This window comes from Varroa destructor, unplaced genomic scaffold (genome assembly GCF_002443255.2).
Source record: "Varroa destructor unplaced genomic scaffold, Vdes_3.0 BEIS01000002.1, whole genome shotgun sequence".
Classification (NCBI taxonomy): Eukaryota; Metazoa; Arthropoda; class Arachnida; order Mesostigmata; family Varroidae; genus Varroa; species Varroa destructor.
The window spans coordinates 55352992-55365700 of NW_019211455.1; the positions used below are offsets into that span (position 1 = coordinate 55352992).

A 12709-nucleotide genomic window follows, 5' to 3' on the forward strand; every position below is an offset into this window, starting at 1 on the left:
CAGAGTAGTGATACGTTATCAAAAAAACATGAATTAGGTTTTTCAAATAAAAAAAAAAACATCAGATTGTTTGAAATCTCCGCATCGGCAGCAGCTGTGGCACCGCGCCGTAGTTCTACTTAACTGTGACTGTTTGGCTTTATACGGTCGTTTATGCAGCTGGATACTGCTTGTTCCGCAAGAGTTAGAACATTTTATTAGACCAAAGTGACGGGATTATGGCGAAACCAAAAATATGGCGGGATGTCATTGACGATATAAATGACAGTTTATTTACTCAGTTTACTAGCATTGTTTTGGCTAAAAACGGTGCATAGTTTTTCAACAGCATATTGATTTGACGACATCGATGCGGTGGGAAGTAGATTCAAGATAGTGGCGAAATAAGATTGTTATTTGAGGCTCTCTGTACACGAACGACAACAGTGTATGTAACATACCAACGGGAAATGAAAAGGCAGTAAAGATCCCAGCAGGGCAATATATAGGCCTGAATTTATTGAGCCTACTTGCAGCCGTTCTTTCTGGCCAACCCTCGACACCGCACTATTATGCGAATGAGATTCGTTGTCGCTGTCACGCGTCTCTGTGCTAGCTCCGCCATGGCGTTACGAAGTTAACAACAGTCATTTTCCTTCAATCTCGCTACAAACAGACGTCCTTCCATCACAGATTCAAGTAATCTGTACAGTTGTGGGTCGAGCGTTTTGCAAATGCGTAAACTAAACGCGCAAGTACCAACAATAGAATCTAGTCTTCCTTCACTTCCGCCACTGCCAAGACGACGTTCGCCGCTCTTCGCCTCCGCACTCTGCCTACAATTGACGCTGCAGGCAATCTGACGGGCGTGCTCCGCCGAAAAGTCCCTCCACACCAAATACCGGGTCTCTGAGGATGGCGGCGCTCCGATAAATTGTTTCGTGATCCGCTGCTAAGTGATGTCTGCTACGGGATTGTCTGTTGCGCTGTGGGTGTCTTCTCGGTACCAGCAGATGGTGAGCTGCGAAATACGTCACTCAAGCCGTCCGGGCCATCTTGTTCTCGTCTGTGGAGTACGGGAGGCGAAATTAATCCGCTGAGCAGCTGAGTCTAGCGGTATGGCTAGTGAAAATTTGATGCCTTACGGAAAGCTGCGTATTGCTGACCGTTGCCACCGCCTCCGCCACCGCTGCTGTTGGCGTAGGTCTAAAAAAGGTCAAGTTTATTCGTATGGTCGCTTAAAGGCAAGCACAATGTGGTTTTCTTGCGTGACTGTTTGTTTTTGTATAAGTGTGGCACTTGCCCAAGGTGAGTTGAGATCTCGACTATGAATGGGATGTTAGTATTAAGATGTGTGTGCCGAGCGTCATTGCGATAGTTGCAGTGACGTACCATATTGTGCGTCAAATCTTGAATAGAAATGGTGACAGTAGTATGCGGTGCGAAGAGTTGACGAAATGCTCTGGAGGTTCTAGATTTCTTATAGGAACAAGAGGGTCTCGCTAGTTTTTGCGGTTCAGATATTGGCCAGATCGTGGCGTAACAGATGTTTCTGGTGTATGGAAGCTGATTAAAATTATCTGGGTAGCATGCAAAACAGCTTTCCCCTTTGATTTATATATTATTTACTTCGCGCGGTTTGTGCAAAGCATACGATGCTCACTACAGGCTATACATATACAGCACATGTTATATAAGCTATGACTTTGTATATGTATAAATATATTTACACGTACCCGAATATATCTGCAATTTATTTCATATATTCCGCATAGGAACAGGTGTTTCAATTTGTAAGCCCGATATTGCCATTGAGCGTCGCTTCGGAATGTTACGCACACCGGATGCCTTGATCGTAGGATATCGTCTAGTCGAACTGAGTACTCGTGTGACACGTTTCAATGGCTTGTTTTGCTTGGCCTCTGCCTTAAAGACGGACTCCCTTATGATTCCCCTGTTCCTGATCGACGAAACCCTTATAGCCCTTGACGACTATGATCGATCGATACAAATGATTTATGAGGCATCGTAACGGGTGCATGACTCACACGATGTAAAGCCTTTAATTATACTAGGCCTTACAGAAGCTACTGAAGAACTGCTGTTACTGATAGACTAGGACTTAATATCAGCCTCATAAAACATCACTGTTTCGTCGGATTTAATACATAGTGGTACATTACCTGTCCTGTAATCATTATACACGTTATCAGTACATGGATGACAATTGGATTATGACGTTGCCACTCCACCAGGTAACCACAAGCGCTAGCTACCTCGTTCTACCTTGCACTGGTAAAATCCATGTATTTATCAATCAAATAAATTGTACGGGTTCTCGCCTTCGCCTTGTTATATGCCACACAAGTATGTAGTGATTCAACATGGTATTACCTACGGTACTGCGACTAGACTTTTTGACGAAATGTGGCTCTTTGTAAGTCTGCTCCGATTCTAGCCGATGTAAAAGCGCATGAGACCGCTTCCTTTGTCAGGGAACTCCATTTACATCACTAGTAAGACTCCCAGAAGAGCACAGATCGCTACAAGTGGACGAAGAGATGGCAAGAGATATACATTTAAATGAACTATGCCAAACTGTGGCCTAATTCTATCTGCAAATAATTGTCGAAAGAATGAAAAGGGTCTGTATTCTTATAAGATATGAACGTTTCGATCTACAATGAAAATACTGCTTGGAGTCAGCCCTGCTCGTCTGAAATTGTTCAGTCATACGGACGTACGAGCTAGCCTTTTAACGAAATTCAATGGTAAATGTTAGACTATTGAAGTGTTATTTGTTGGTAACTATTATACGCATGTAGCATAGGAAAAACGAAATCAATTTATATATACAGACATATATATATATAGATTCTACGACATATGTAAAATATGAACGCGACGTTCAAATTCATCTAAAACACCTCTTGAGCTACTGGATATTGTACGGATAATCTCATTATGTAACTGAGATTGATGTTGTTATATAATATTCTACTACATTTCGAACCGATTGCCAAAAGAAGATCAGCTAATATCGAGACAGACAGTCAAATAGTAGCAGGTGGCTTTTTTTTTTAGAGCTTAATGTGCCGTAGGACTTTTGCTATCGTCTCTTAATTGCACCATGGTGTTTTGTATCGGGCTATAAGTCATTACCTGTTTCAACTAGCTACTTCACCTGTGGGGTAGCAGTACTAAATTGACTATTTAGTGAACATCTTTTACAGTGTCCTATCTTTGACGCCGACAAATCCCAATTACAGAATTTATATAGCTACGCTATAGATGCAGCCTACAGCGATTAACATAAAGCCTCGGGCGCGTACCTTCTGTGACCTTTACGGGAAGGCTCAATGCGGCAGCAAATTCTTCGAAACTATCAATTAGTCATGGAACAGATTATCTTCGATAATTATAGAATGGATCATTATCACCATAAGGTCCTTGGTAAGCTGTGGACGTTGATTGGGCGTCCATTTTCATGAATTACTACAATTTGAGATGGGATAGCTGCCTACCCTCTGCTAATAACGTTAACGGATTCTCGTCAGTTATCGACTGGATTGATATCTATCGTTCGTTCTATTCAGGCTCTTTGCGCCCAACGCAACGTTACCAATTACGGTGACTCTTCGACGTCATAATATAGAGGAAACTACATGGCGAGCGTAGCAGGGCGCTCAAGTAGCTATATTTACGTATAGAACAGCGTACTCATTTGGCCGGAATCAAAGAATCAGCCCATGCACATTTATCTAATCAAGTCACTGTACAACGGATAGAATCTGTGAAATAAATGTACATGTCGTCTCGGTCATAGCGACGTACAATCTATCCCCTCAACATTTCTATCTAACCCAATATGAGTTAGTAAGTATTCTTTAAGGGTAAAGAATATTTATTAAAATTTTTGCATTAGCTTTACTACCTTGACGAAGTGTTGTGTTCTTTTTTTCCTTCTTTTTTTATTTCTTATTGATTTTATTTATATCAGCATCCAGTATTGATCTAGGATTGAGTTCTTTAGGTTTCTTGTTGTTTTTGTTGTTGTTGTTGTCGTTTGTTGGTGTCTCTAGAACGCATTGCGCAAAAACTAGTTGTTAAGAAGTATTTGAGAAAAGGACCGCATTTATCGGTGAAGCTGGTTTGTTTACATTTTAATGACTGGAAACTACGTAGGGAGCCAAATGAACATTATGGATTTAATGGCGTCTTTTAGCTAAGAGGTATATTTAGTAATCGATCAATTAGAATTGGATTTTTGCCAATGCTGACCACATTTTTCATCAATAGTTACAGATCATTAGAATTTTCTCTTTTTATCCGATTTAGGATACCCTCTTTAAACTATAATACATATGTAATAAAATCCAAATAAAATATAGGGCGTGATCAAGCAAGGATCAAAACAATCACTGTATAGACATTAAGTTATTTCTATATAAATTCATATAATGCGAGCAGTTTAGCAAAACACTACTTATTGATAAGTTATTCGCTTGTATTGGTTTAGGAAAGGCCCAATTTCTGAATTCTTCGAATTTCAATATCGAGACCCAAAATGATGCAGAACAGTTTATGGAGGACGTCCTAGCACATCTGCCCAACAACACTGTACATTTAGCAGGATTCTATTTTAAGGTGAGGCAGCCTGGCCATCGTTTTACCCATAACCGCTTATATAACACAAAATGGGGTAAACGTTTCTGACTTGTTTGAAAACGATTCATCTGAAAGTTTCAGAGTTCTTATTTTACATCTGTTAAAGAATCTGCTCTAAATAAAAACTAACAATATACAATTTCTATAAAGCATTTATTTGTCATTTAAATCTATCGATTAAATATAGAAAAAAAAAAGTCACCAATTTATTGTTGCAACAATAATATAAGCATGACCCAAGCGTAGATATCTAATTTTTTCCTTATAAACGCAACAGGACAAGGCAGAAAAATTGGTCGATTCGTGCCCCAATGCTCTTTGGGCAATACGAACCACCAACAACAACAAGAAATACTGAGGCCTAATACTAGGTATTTGTCAATGTTATTAATAATACCAAATAATATCAATAAAGGTCATGTTATCGCATCAGCAGTGTAAGTAGATTTCTCGAATTTATTATTAAGCAAAAAGTTCGCCGTTCCGCTACTTTCGATTTATTTCAGATAAAAAAAACTTTATTGTGGAATTTTCTAATGACACATCGTGACATTAATGCGTGGTTCAACAAAGGCCAGGTTAGCGGGATTGACACGATCAAGACCAAAAGCTGTCGGCCGCCAACATCACATAAGAAGAAGATTACCGTAAGTGGCATGACAAACAGCGGCACGAACAGCGGGCAGAATGTTACGACCTGTAAACAATGTATCAAAATAGATTTCCTCGTGAGGAAAAAAATGCTGCTAAGTAACGGCGAACCGTCCGACTCAAGTTATAATGGTTCACAGTTGTGAACTGTAGCTGGCTATGGAAAATACATTTTTCAAGTTCCTTGGCGAGCCAATAGTTCTATTAGAAATGCAAATCTGTATCGAACTTGTAACAATTACGGGTTAACTTAACAGGTGAAGTGTCTTCTTGACTTGAATAGTACCTTCGTGGTTTATGAGGCACTCGTAACTGGGTTCAACCTAGTGGGGACAATGTGGGCTGCCAAGGTGGAGGTGCGCTTCCGCGGGACGGAGTATTCTATCGAGATTACTAACTTTGAGGACGGCCCTTTGAGCGTCACCAAACTCATCCTTGAAAGGTAAGCTGCACTTATTAGACATGCTATTACAGAAGAACTAAGTTTTATGCTTGGGATCATTAGATGAGACGATTGGCCTCCCAGAACAAGCTTTGTTCTAAAATTTGCCGCTGGACTTGGTACCTTTAACAGTCGCAGAAACGTCTTTTTTCGACTGGTAACATCCCAGTCAAGTTCATTACTTCAGCGCACATTCTTATTGAAAAGGCAGATTCTCTCCAACGTAGCGTGGATACGTATAAAAGAAAAATAAATAAATATATATATAAAAATCTTTACGTTTTACGGGATTCGGTCCTATGGGTGTCGAGATAACTTCTGTACTTCTGCTAGCACACCACCTGGGTGTATTGATATTCAATGAAAATCCACATTATACAACGGTCTGTGAAGTGTCCCGCTGATAAATTAGCTCGTCAAGTGCTAGGATCGAACCAAAACGAATAGACCCACATTCAACCCCAGTTATTCATTGCGCGACCTTTTCCTTGAATTACGGCTATATCGAAGGTCTGCCAGTGATACGTCATTCACACAAACTAAAAATAAGCAATTTTGAACAGAACGATCTATAATCCGACCCGCGGTGTAAACATGTTGAGCAGAGATTTCTGGCAGTCTAACTACGTCGTGGCATAATTCTTGTCTGTAGGTTCCGAACAGAGTTGATTTACCCAGACTTCGGTTTTAACGTAAAACGCAACGCTCGCTTCAAAGAAAAAGTTAACAACGAGACGAAAAGACAGGTTGTCAATGTGATCGCCAGCACCACGTTGCCGGAAATTAACGCGATACTGCGTAAGCTTTCGGAAAGAAAATAGGTGGACATATCGAGAATTCTGCTAGCGTAATTATCGTGTCTACCAGGAAAAAGGTCTTCAGCTAAAGTCTATGGTAAGGCTGTTCCGTGTCTGACCTATAAGTTGATAAAGATTCGATGGCAATTTTAGTATAACAACGTTTTACTATGATTGAGCAAGGGCCTAATTCATAATCCTAGATATGGGCAGTGATGATTGCCACACTTCGTACAATCAATATTACTAAGTTACAAATCGTAACTTGCCAGTTGCACATAGGCCAGTGGTTTAGAAGGCAGTTGCAAATAAACGAGGAAGCGCCGTGTCTGTTCCGAGCATAGTTGCTAGCATGAAACGACTGAACTCTCCGCAGAACGTATTATATATCGTATCCACGCAAACAGTTTTTCTAATAGTTTAGTGCAAGGATTGCAGCAGTATAAAATAATAGTGACGAACCGCAGAGTTTACCGATGGCCAACCGAAACTTTGGCTAAATCAAATATCAAGCGGATACCATCAATGATCATCGATAAAGGGCCATAGATCCGTTCTTAGTGACATGTTGTTCGTATTGATAATGGCACGCATGTTTTTATGATCTTCTCCGTGGAGCATGACCTTCATCGAGGAAAGCGTCTCTAGTAAACAGGATGATTACTGGAGTTGTCGTCAGAGCCTTAAACACTTTATCCTGTAAAAATCACAACTAAAGAGTAGTACCGGCTCCTGTAAATGCTGCCATTAGCAAGATCTGTCCTTCAAATGACGCAATTCAGGATTGTTTTGTAAATGCCGATGCGGTCGTACTGCGGAATTTCTATGTTGATTAATCCACTATGTTTAATATAATTGTATAGTGAATCTCTATTGAACCTAAACATTGTGACTCGATTGCGTGCACCGTAGCTATTTGTAATGAAGTCTCATGGTGAGGTGTTTAATGGAACCTAATATCTAAGCCTAAGCAAGGCTTAGTTGCGCAAGGGATTAAATCGCAGTGTCAATCATGGACGCAGCAATCAAGGTCAGTCGATTCATTCACTGAGCAAATGCTCAGGATTCCAGGTCGCTAAAGGGACACCTGGGTATCGTACAAAATAATGTTTAAACAACATAATGTATAAAATTGTTGATTCATAAAAAGTCAAGGCACGCTAGGAAGACCAACTTCTATTAATCTTATGAATTGAAATATCGAAATAAATCGAAGACTTGTTATTACAAATGTCCATGGATATTTCTGTACGGATCTGGCACGAACGAGACCTGAATCATAGATGGCTATGTGGCCATTTTATATTACGATAATGTGCTATTTGTCGCCTCGTTTCTGTTTTAGCTGTTTGCTCTCACTTTAAATGAATTTCGATTAATTTAATGATGAATCAGAAATATCAATATATTATGCTTCTATTGTATTTGGAGTAATTGAAGATCAGGCGATGCAGAACGTGGCGGGTGCCTTCTGCTAAGACGTATCAAACACATCATTGTAATCTCGATGTCATCAGTACAAATCTTACGATGAAGGTTAATGAAGCCTTGTAAAAACGCCAATCATATGCAGCACCTCTCGCAACAAGTGCCTTATTCGGAATAACTGGGCATTCACATGTCAGAGGCTCGCAATCGGGCCTGTAATAGGCTCGCAACAGTTTAATCGCTCAGCCCACTATTTTTTGTGTGATTCCAATAACGGCAGTGAACTAGTCATCGAAGGAAAATAGCTCCACATCACAAAGACAAGATCATTTCAATCAATGCTTTAATTAACTATATACACAAGGATAATAAGTGACAATTTCTTTCAACGATAGCGCATTTATTTTAAATTTTGCCGCCAGAGTACAAACATTTGTTCGTAGATGACCCGTAAACGATGCAGCTGCATATAAGACACTAGAAGACATATTTGAAACATAAATGAGCATCTTTGTTAGCTATGAAAACTGGGCATAGCTATAAAATTATTTTCTGCATAACCTACAGGAGCCATTATTATGTATATCTTTGCTTTTGTTCAGGTACACCGTTACGTTCAGTGCACGTTAAGTTTCTTCAGTCTAACAGAAATCGGCTTTCTGCAATTTCTCGTTGCTTGTGATAGCTAGTAAACAATCTATTACAGAAGTGAGAAAATCAAAAAATGAAAACAAAATGAATGATCGTGCCACAAGCGATAGTGTTTCCTAGAGATCAATAAGCACGCAATCCTCATCCATATTTGGCAGAAAAACTGCCGTTTCGTCGACACGCGTCTCGTTTTCTATCAGATCACCCTCATCAGTGCCAGGTATTTCCTTTAGCAGTCGATCACTCATGACGCTTTGGGTCGATTCGTTTAACAGCGTAGAGCTCGTCGAGCTGATCGGGAACCTGACCCTTCTTTCATATTGATCTACGGCTCCGCCGTTTCGCGACTGGACCTTCTCGTCGTTTGCGAGCGTGACAAGATCACTTGAAAACTTCTGATGACGTTGCTGACTCGTTTCGGCAACTTTCGTTGGTGCTATGGCACGGATAGCTCTTGCTGACTGCCTGAGGAATTCTGCAATGATTGCTTCCAGCTGCTCAATGCTCAAATCGGAAGGCGGCATAGGTGGATCTCGGTAGCCGGGTGTCACGTAAACTCGATGTAGGTACTGGGTGGACGAACATTTGTGTGGACAATTGAGAACTGTTTTTATCGTCCTTTGTATATTTATCTTAAATTCTTACATTAGCAGAAAGTATAGTTTCATATTAGTGTTTTATTGCTTCTAAAGATTTAGTGGGAAAACAAAGCCATCTAATTTTATATAGTCGCAACAACGGTTATTTAAAGCGGTACTAAAAAGGCGCATTTCATTTCATAAGGCCAACCGATCATCGAAAATCGTACCTTGATTTGTATGAAGGCTCGCAGTTCATTAAGGTCAGTCGGCCGATGAAAATTTGAAGGCAGTTTCGACTCGTAAATCGTACGGCCACGTTCATTGCCTATCTGAACTAGACGAGCTACCTGGAAAACAGCGCGGGAGATCGGTGTTTTATTATATATCAGACTGAAAAAGGTCAATGAATTCATTGCTCAATGAAAAAAGGCTGGAATCTTATTACGGCAGACGACCGCTGACGCCAGTCATCTCTTGTGATATCACTTATGTGCCTAATAATGTTGACATTATTATCAACTTCCAAACGAAATCGAGCTTTTTACATAACGCATGACAGCTTCAATACGAGCTAGGAAAAGGATAGATTTCAAAAAAAAGGTTTGGAAAACAATTCCATCAAAAACGCACTTGTTGAGGTGTCCAGTGATCGAGTCCAACTGATTTAACGCGCGAAACGTGAACCCCAAGACCCCGATGTAGTCCCGCACAGCGAATGCATAGAAACAACCCAAGCGACCACGACGTCCAAGTCGGACCTCGAGAAAGACAGTCGAAGCACTCACGATTTCCATCAGTTGCTAGAAGGAGTTCCAACAGACGATGTAGCCGTCCATCTGACCCCGCGGATACCTCACTGTCATCTGAACTGCTCTGCATCGTTGTTCACTGCTGTCTGTGGCAACTGTAACTACTAATCTAATATCGCTGCGGAAATCGTAGACGTTCAGGACTCGATGACTGGAATTTTACCGCAATAGTTTACCTACGTTATATTGCAGGCTTCCTCTCTCTACAAATCATAGACGTATATTAAGCTTCCGATAGGTAAGTCGTTTGAACATATTGTGAAATATTCGACGGAAATTTTGGAAGGAAAAATCCGATTAGAGCTATTTGAAATCCTGAAATTTTCTTTTTGCACAGCGGCCTAGGTCAACCTAAACCTTTTTAGCCATCATATAGCTACTCACGAATCTGTAACATGACAATTAGGCAGGAGCATTGCAACAGCAGTCACACGTTTTAGTTAAAACTACTACTGTTGCTTCAACGACCTCATAGGCTGGCTTTAGGTACCGCGAAACCTTAAATAGGATAATATTATTACTTATTAATTTTTATTCAAAGGTTATGCTCTAACTGACGTCACGATAGCGTCATCATGTACGATTTACTAGTAACAAAAAAGAAATCTCGTACTACCAAGATGCGAATTAGCGTTATGTAAAGGCACTCCACGCAAGCCATCATGGGACGAGCGGTGTTCATGCAGGTAGGCATTGACTTGGGCGGCTCCTGCCGCGAAACAGAAGTACCTTTTGTTTGCTGCTGCACTATTAGACCTAATGCGAACAGTATTCTCTGCACATTGATGCAGGACCATTGGTGCTATTAGTGCTGCTGGCATTTTAAACTAACAGGGAAAACACAGTGAAAAAAAATCCCGATCGGGTAGAAATTCTTTCGATTGGATATTCTATCAGTGGATAATCTCATAATGACGGAAATACTAGAGCTACGACAGTTTCCTTTTGTGCATCAGTATGCGCGGATCGAAATCAAGCTTAGAAGCATCTTTATTAACTTCAGCAGTAGTTCGCAAGCTCCAACCCTAAGTTACAACTAAGGAAAAACACCAGATGACACGTAATGGTACGTCTGACGTCTATTGAACGGAAGGGCCTTTTGATAAACCTGAACGAGTTATTCACTGCTTGCACTAGTAGTAGTAGCAGTAAGCAGAGTTGAGTTGAGTTTCACTAGTAGTAAGTTGAGCTGAGTTGAGTTTCACTAGTAGTAAGTTGAGCAGAGTTGAGTTTCACTAGTAGTAAGTTGAGCAGAGTTGAGTTTCACTAGTAGTAAGTTGAGCAGAGTTTAGCTTCACTAGTAGCAAGTTGAGCAGAGTTTAGCTTCACTAGTAGCAAGTTGAGCAGAGTTTAGCTTCACTAGTAGCAAGTTGAGCAGAGTTTAGCAACTTGGGCTTTGCGGGTACCGAATGATTCTTACAGATGACTTCCGTATCTCTATTATTATTATTATTATTATTATGTTTCTCTATTTTAGATTTGCCCCTTTTCATTGCGTATTTTAATAGGATAATATTTTTAGGCATATCATAACGGTTGAGTATGTAGTTTGCTGCAGGCATACGCCGTACGTCACCATATGAAGGCTGTGTTGTGTTAACCTTTCCGCGATCTTACCGATATCTCTAATAGTGTTATCGTCATATTGATCGTGATTATTGTATAGAACACTTTTAGCCTATGTAATATCGACGAGAATATAGCCTATTCGGCGATTTTCGGCAATCTTGAACGTCACGCAGAGAACGTCACGTCTGACGTGTCGTGATCAGACACTGCCAAATTATAGATATCTATAGAATTGTAGAAGTTGTCTTGTTTATTCTAATCACGTTACTTTGGTGACTTTGAGTGCCAGCGTAAACAGAAACCGTTCATGTATAAATATACTGAATTATTTTTTATTCTAGGGCTATTATGTATCTTCCTTTTCGACGACCTTAATGATGAAAAACCTTAAAGGAGCGTCTGGAGTGTGAGATGTAGTCGGTCGCTTTTAATGTAAACAGACATTATCATGTGGCACCAGTTTTTTTGCATTCAGTTGTAGATCCCTAGATGATTTTTTACCTTTCATCGTTTTGATTAGTTTACCTTTTACAATCAGGCCAGATCTAAGATTTCCAGATAGGTCAGAACAGCCTGCCTGTTTGCCTGTCTATCGTTTGGTATCGTCCACCTTATGATTTTTATTTTTATGCCCGTTGTTGTCATTGTCATAATCATAATGAACTGTTATGATGTTTCTTCGTCAACATTTTATGTTGGATGCGTCATATACCCCCACCCCCCACCCCAAGGATCTCATCTAGAATCCGCCCATTCTACGTACACAAGTTCAAGTCATAATAGTAGGTGATATATATGAATGGATGGGTAGATGATCTAAGGCGCCCAGCGTAATCCTTTTATCAAACTCTATTTTTCTTCATTTTGCGCGTGTGTTGCCTCGTTTTTTTTTTCGGATCTTTCTGATCCATCTGTCAGGCTCTCTCGTGTTTTCTTCGTTCCGCTAATAATTGAACTTTGTTGCTCTTTTTTTCAACAATCTCCAATTTTTATTGCGCTGTCATCACTATTGTTGCTGCCTCGTGGAGTCTGCCGTATCTCATCGAGGTCATTCGTTCTTTGCTCATCTATTCCTTATCGCTTTCTTATCGTATTGTGTGTGTAAATGTGGACCTGGGTCTATGTGCATGGTTT

The 12709-nt window shown here is 40.3% G+C and overlaps 2 protein-coding genes across 5 annotated transcripts; one reads left to right on the top strand and one right to left on the bottom strand.

Annotated features, from left to right (window-relative positions):
- The first annotated feature begins 954 nt into the window (after window positions 1–954).
- On the top strand, window positions 955–7768 carry LOC111245476 (uncharacterized). 3 transcript variants are annotated; one of them, XM_022793867.2, is made up of 5 exons: window positions 955–1287; window positions 4499–4626; window positions 5154–5294; window positions 5556–5740; window positions 6393–7768. In XM_022793867.2, the coding sequence occupies exons 1-5, from the start codon at window positions 1098–1100 to the stop codon at window positions 6559–6561; spliced, it is 813 nt and encodes a 270-aa protein (XP_022649602.1). In that variant the 5' UTR covers window positions 955–1097; the 3' UTR covers window positions 6562–7768. The 3 variants fall into 3 exon arrangements, with proteins under 3 accessions (XP_022649602.1, XP_022649604.1, XP_086836172.1); XM_022793869.2 differs by lacking the exon at window positions 955–1287 and adding an exon at window positions 3571–3855; XM_086980046.1 differs by lacking the exon at window positions 955–1287 and adding an exon at window positions 3927–4211.
- Window positions 7769–8356: 588 nt separating this feature from the next.
- Window positions 8357–11387, bottom strand: LOC111245474 (uncharacterized). 2 transcript variants are annotated; one of them, XM_022793865.2, is made up of 4 exons: window positions 10391–11387; window positions 9828–10157; window positions 9425–9544; window positions 8357–9185 (listed from the first exon to the last, which is right to left on the bottom strand). In XM_022793865.2, exons 2-4 carry the CDS (start codon window positions 10074–10076, stop codon window positions 8733–8735), a joined length of 822 nt encoding a protein of 273 aa, XP_022649600.1. In that variant the 5' UTR covers window positions 10077–10157; window positions 10391–11387; the 3' UTR covers window positions 8357–8732. The 2 variants fall into 2 exon arrangements, with proteins under 2 accessions (XP_022649600.1, XP_022649599.1); XM_022793864.2 differs by having other exon boundaries at window positions 9828–11387.
- Window positions 11388–12709: the final 1322 nt, after the last annotated feature.

What these genes read in the sequence shown, in the direction of transcription:
- LOC111245476 (XM_022793867.2), top strand. Translation starts at nt 1,098, where the DNA reads ATGGCTAGTGAAAATTTGATGCCTTACGGAAAGCTGCGTATTGCTGAC. An exon ending in TAGCAGGATTCTATTTTAAG is followed by an intron (nt 4,627 to 5,153) that starts GTGAGGCAGCCT and finishes GATTTATTTCAG; the next exon opens with ATAAAAAAAACTTTATTGTG. An exon ending in ACCAAACTCATCCTTGAAAG is followed by an intron (nt 5,741 to 6,392) that starts GTAAGCTGCACT and finishes TCTTGTCTGTAG; the next exon opens with GTTCCGAACAGAGTTGATTT.
- LOC111245474 (XM_022793865.2), bottom strand. Translation starts at nt 10,076, where the DNA reads ATGCAGAGCAGTTCAGATGACAGTGAGGTATCCGCGGGGTCAGATGGA. An exon ending in ATCACTGGACACCTCAACAA is followed by an intron (nt 9,545 to 9,827) that starts GTGCGTTTTTGA and finishes GCTGTTTTCCAG; the next exon opens with GTAGCTCGTCTAGTTCAGAT. An exon ending in GAGCCTTCATACAAATCAAG is followed by an intron (nt 9,186 to 9,424) that starts GTACGATTTTCG and finishes TCGTCCACCCAG; the next exon opens with TACCTACATCGAGTTTACGT.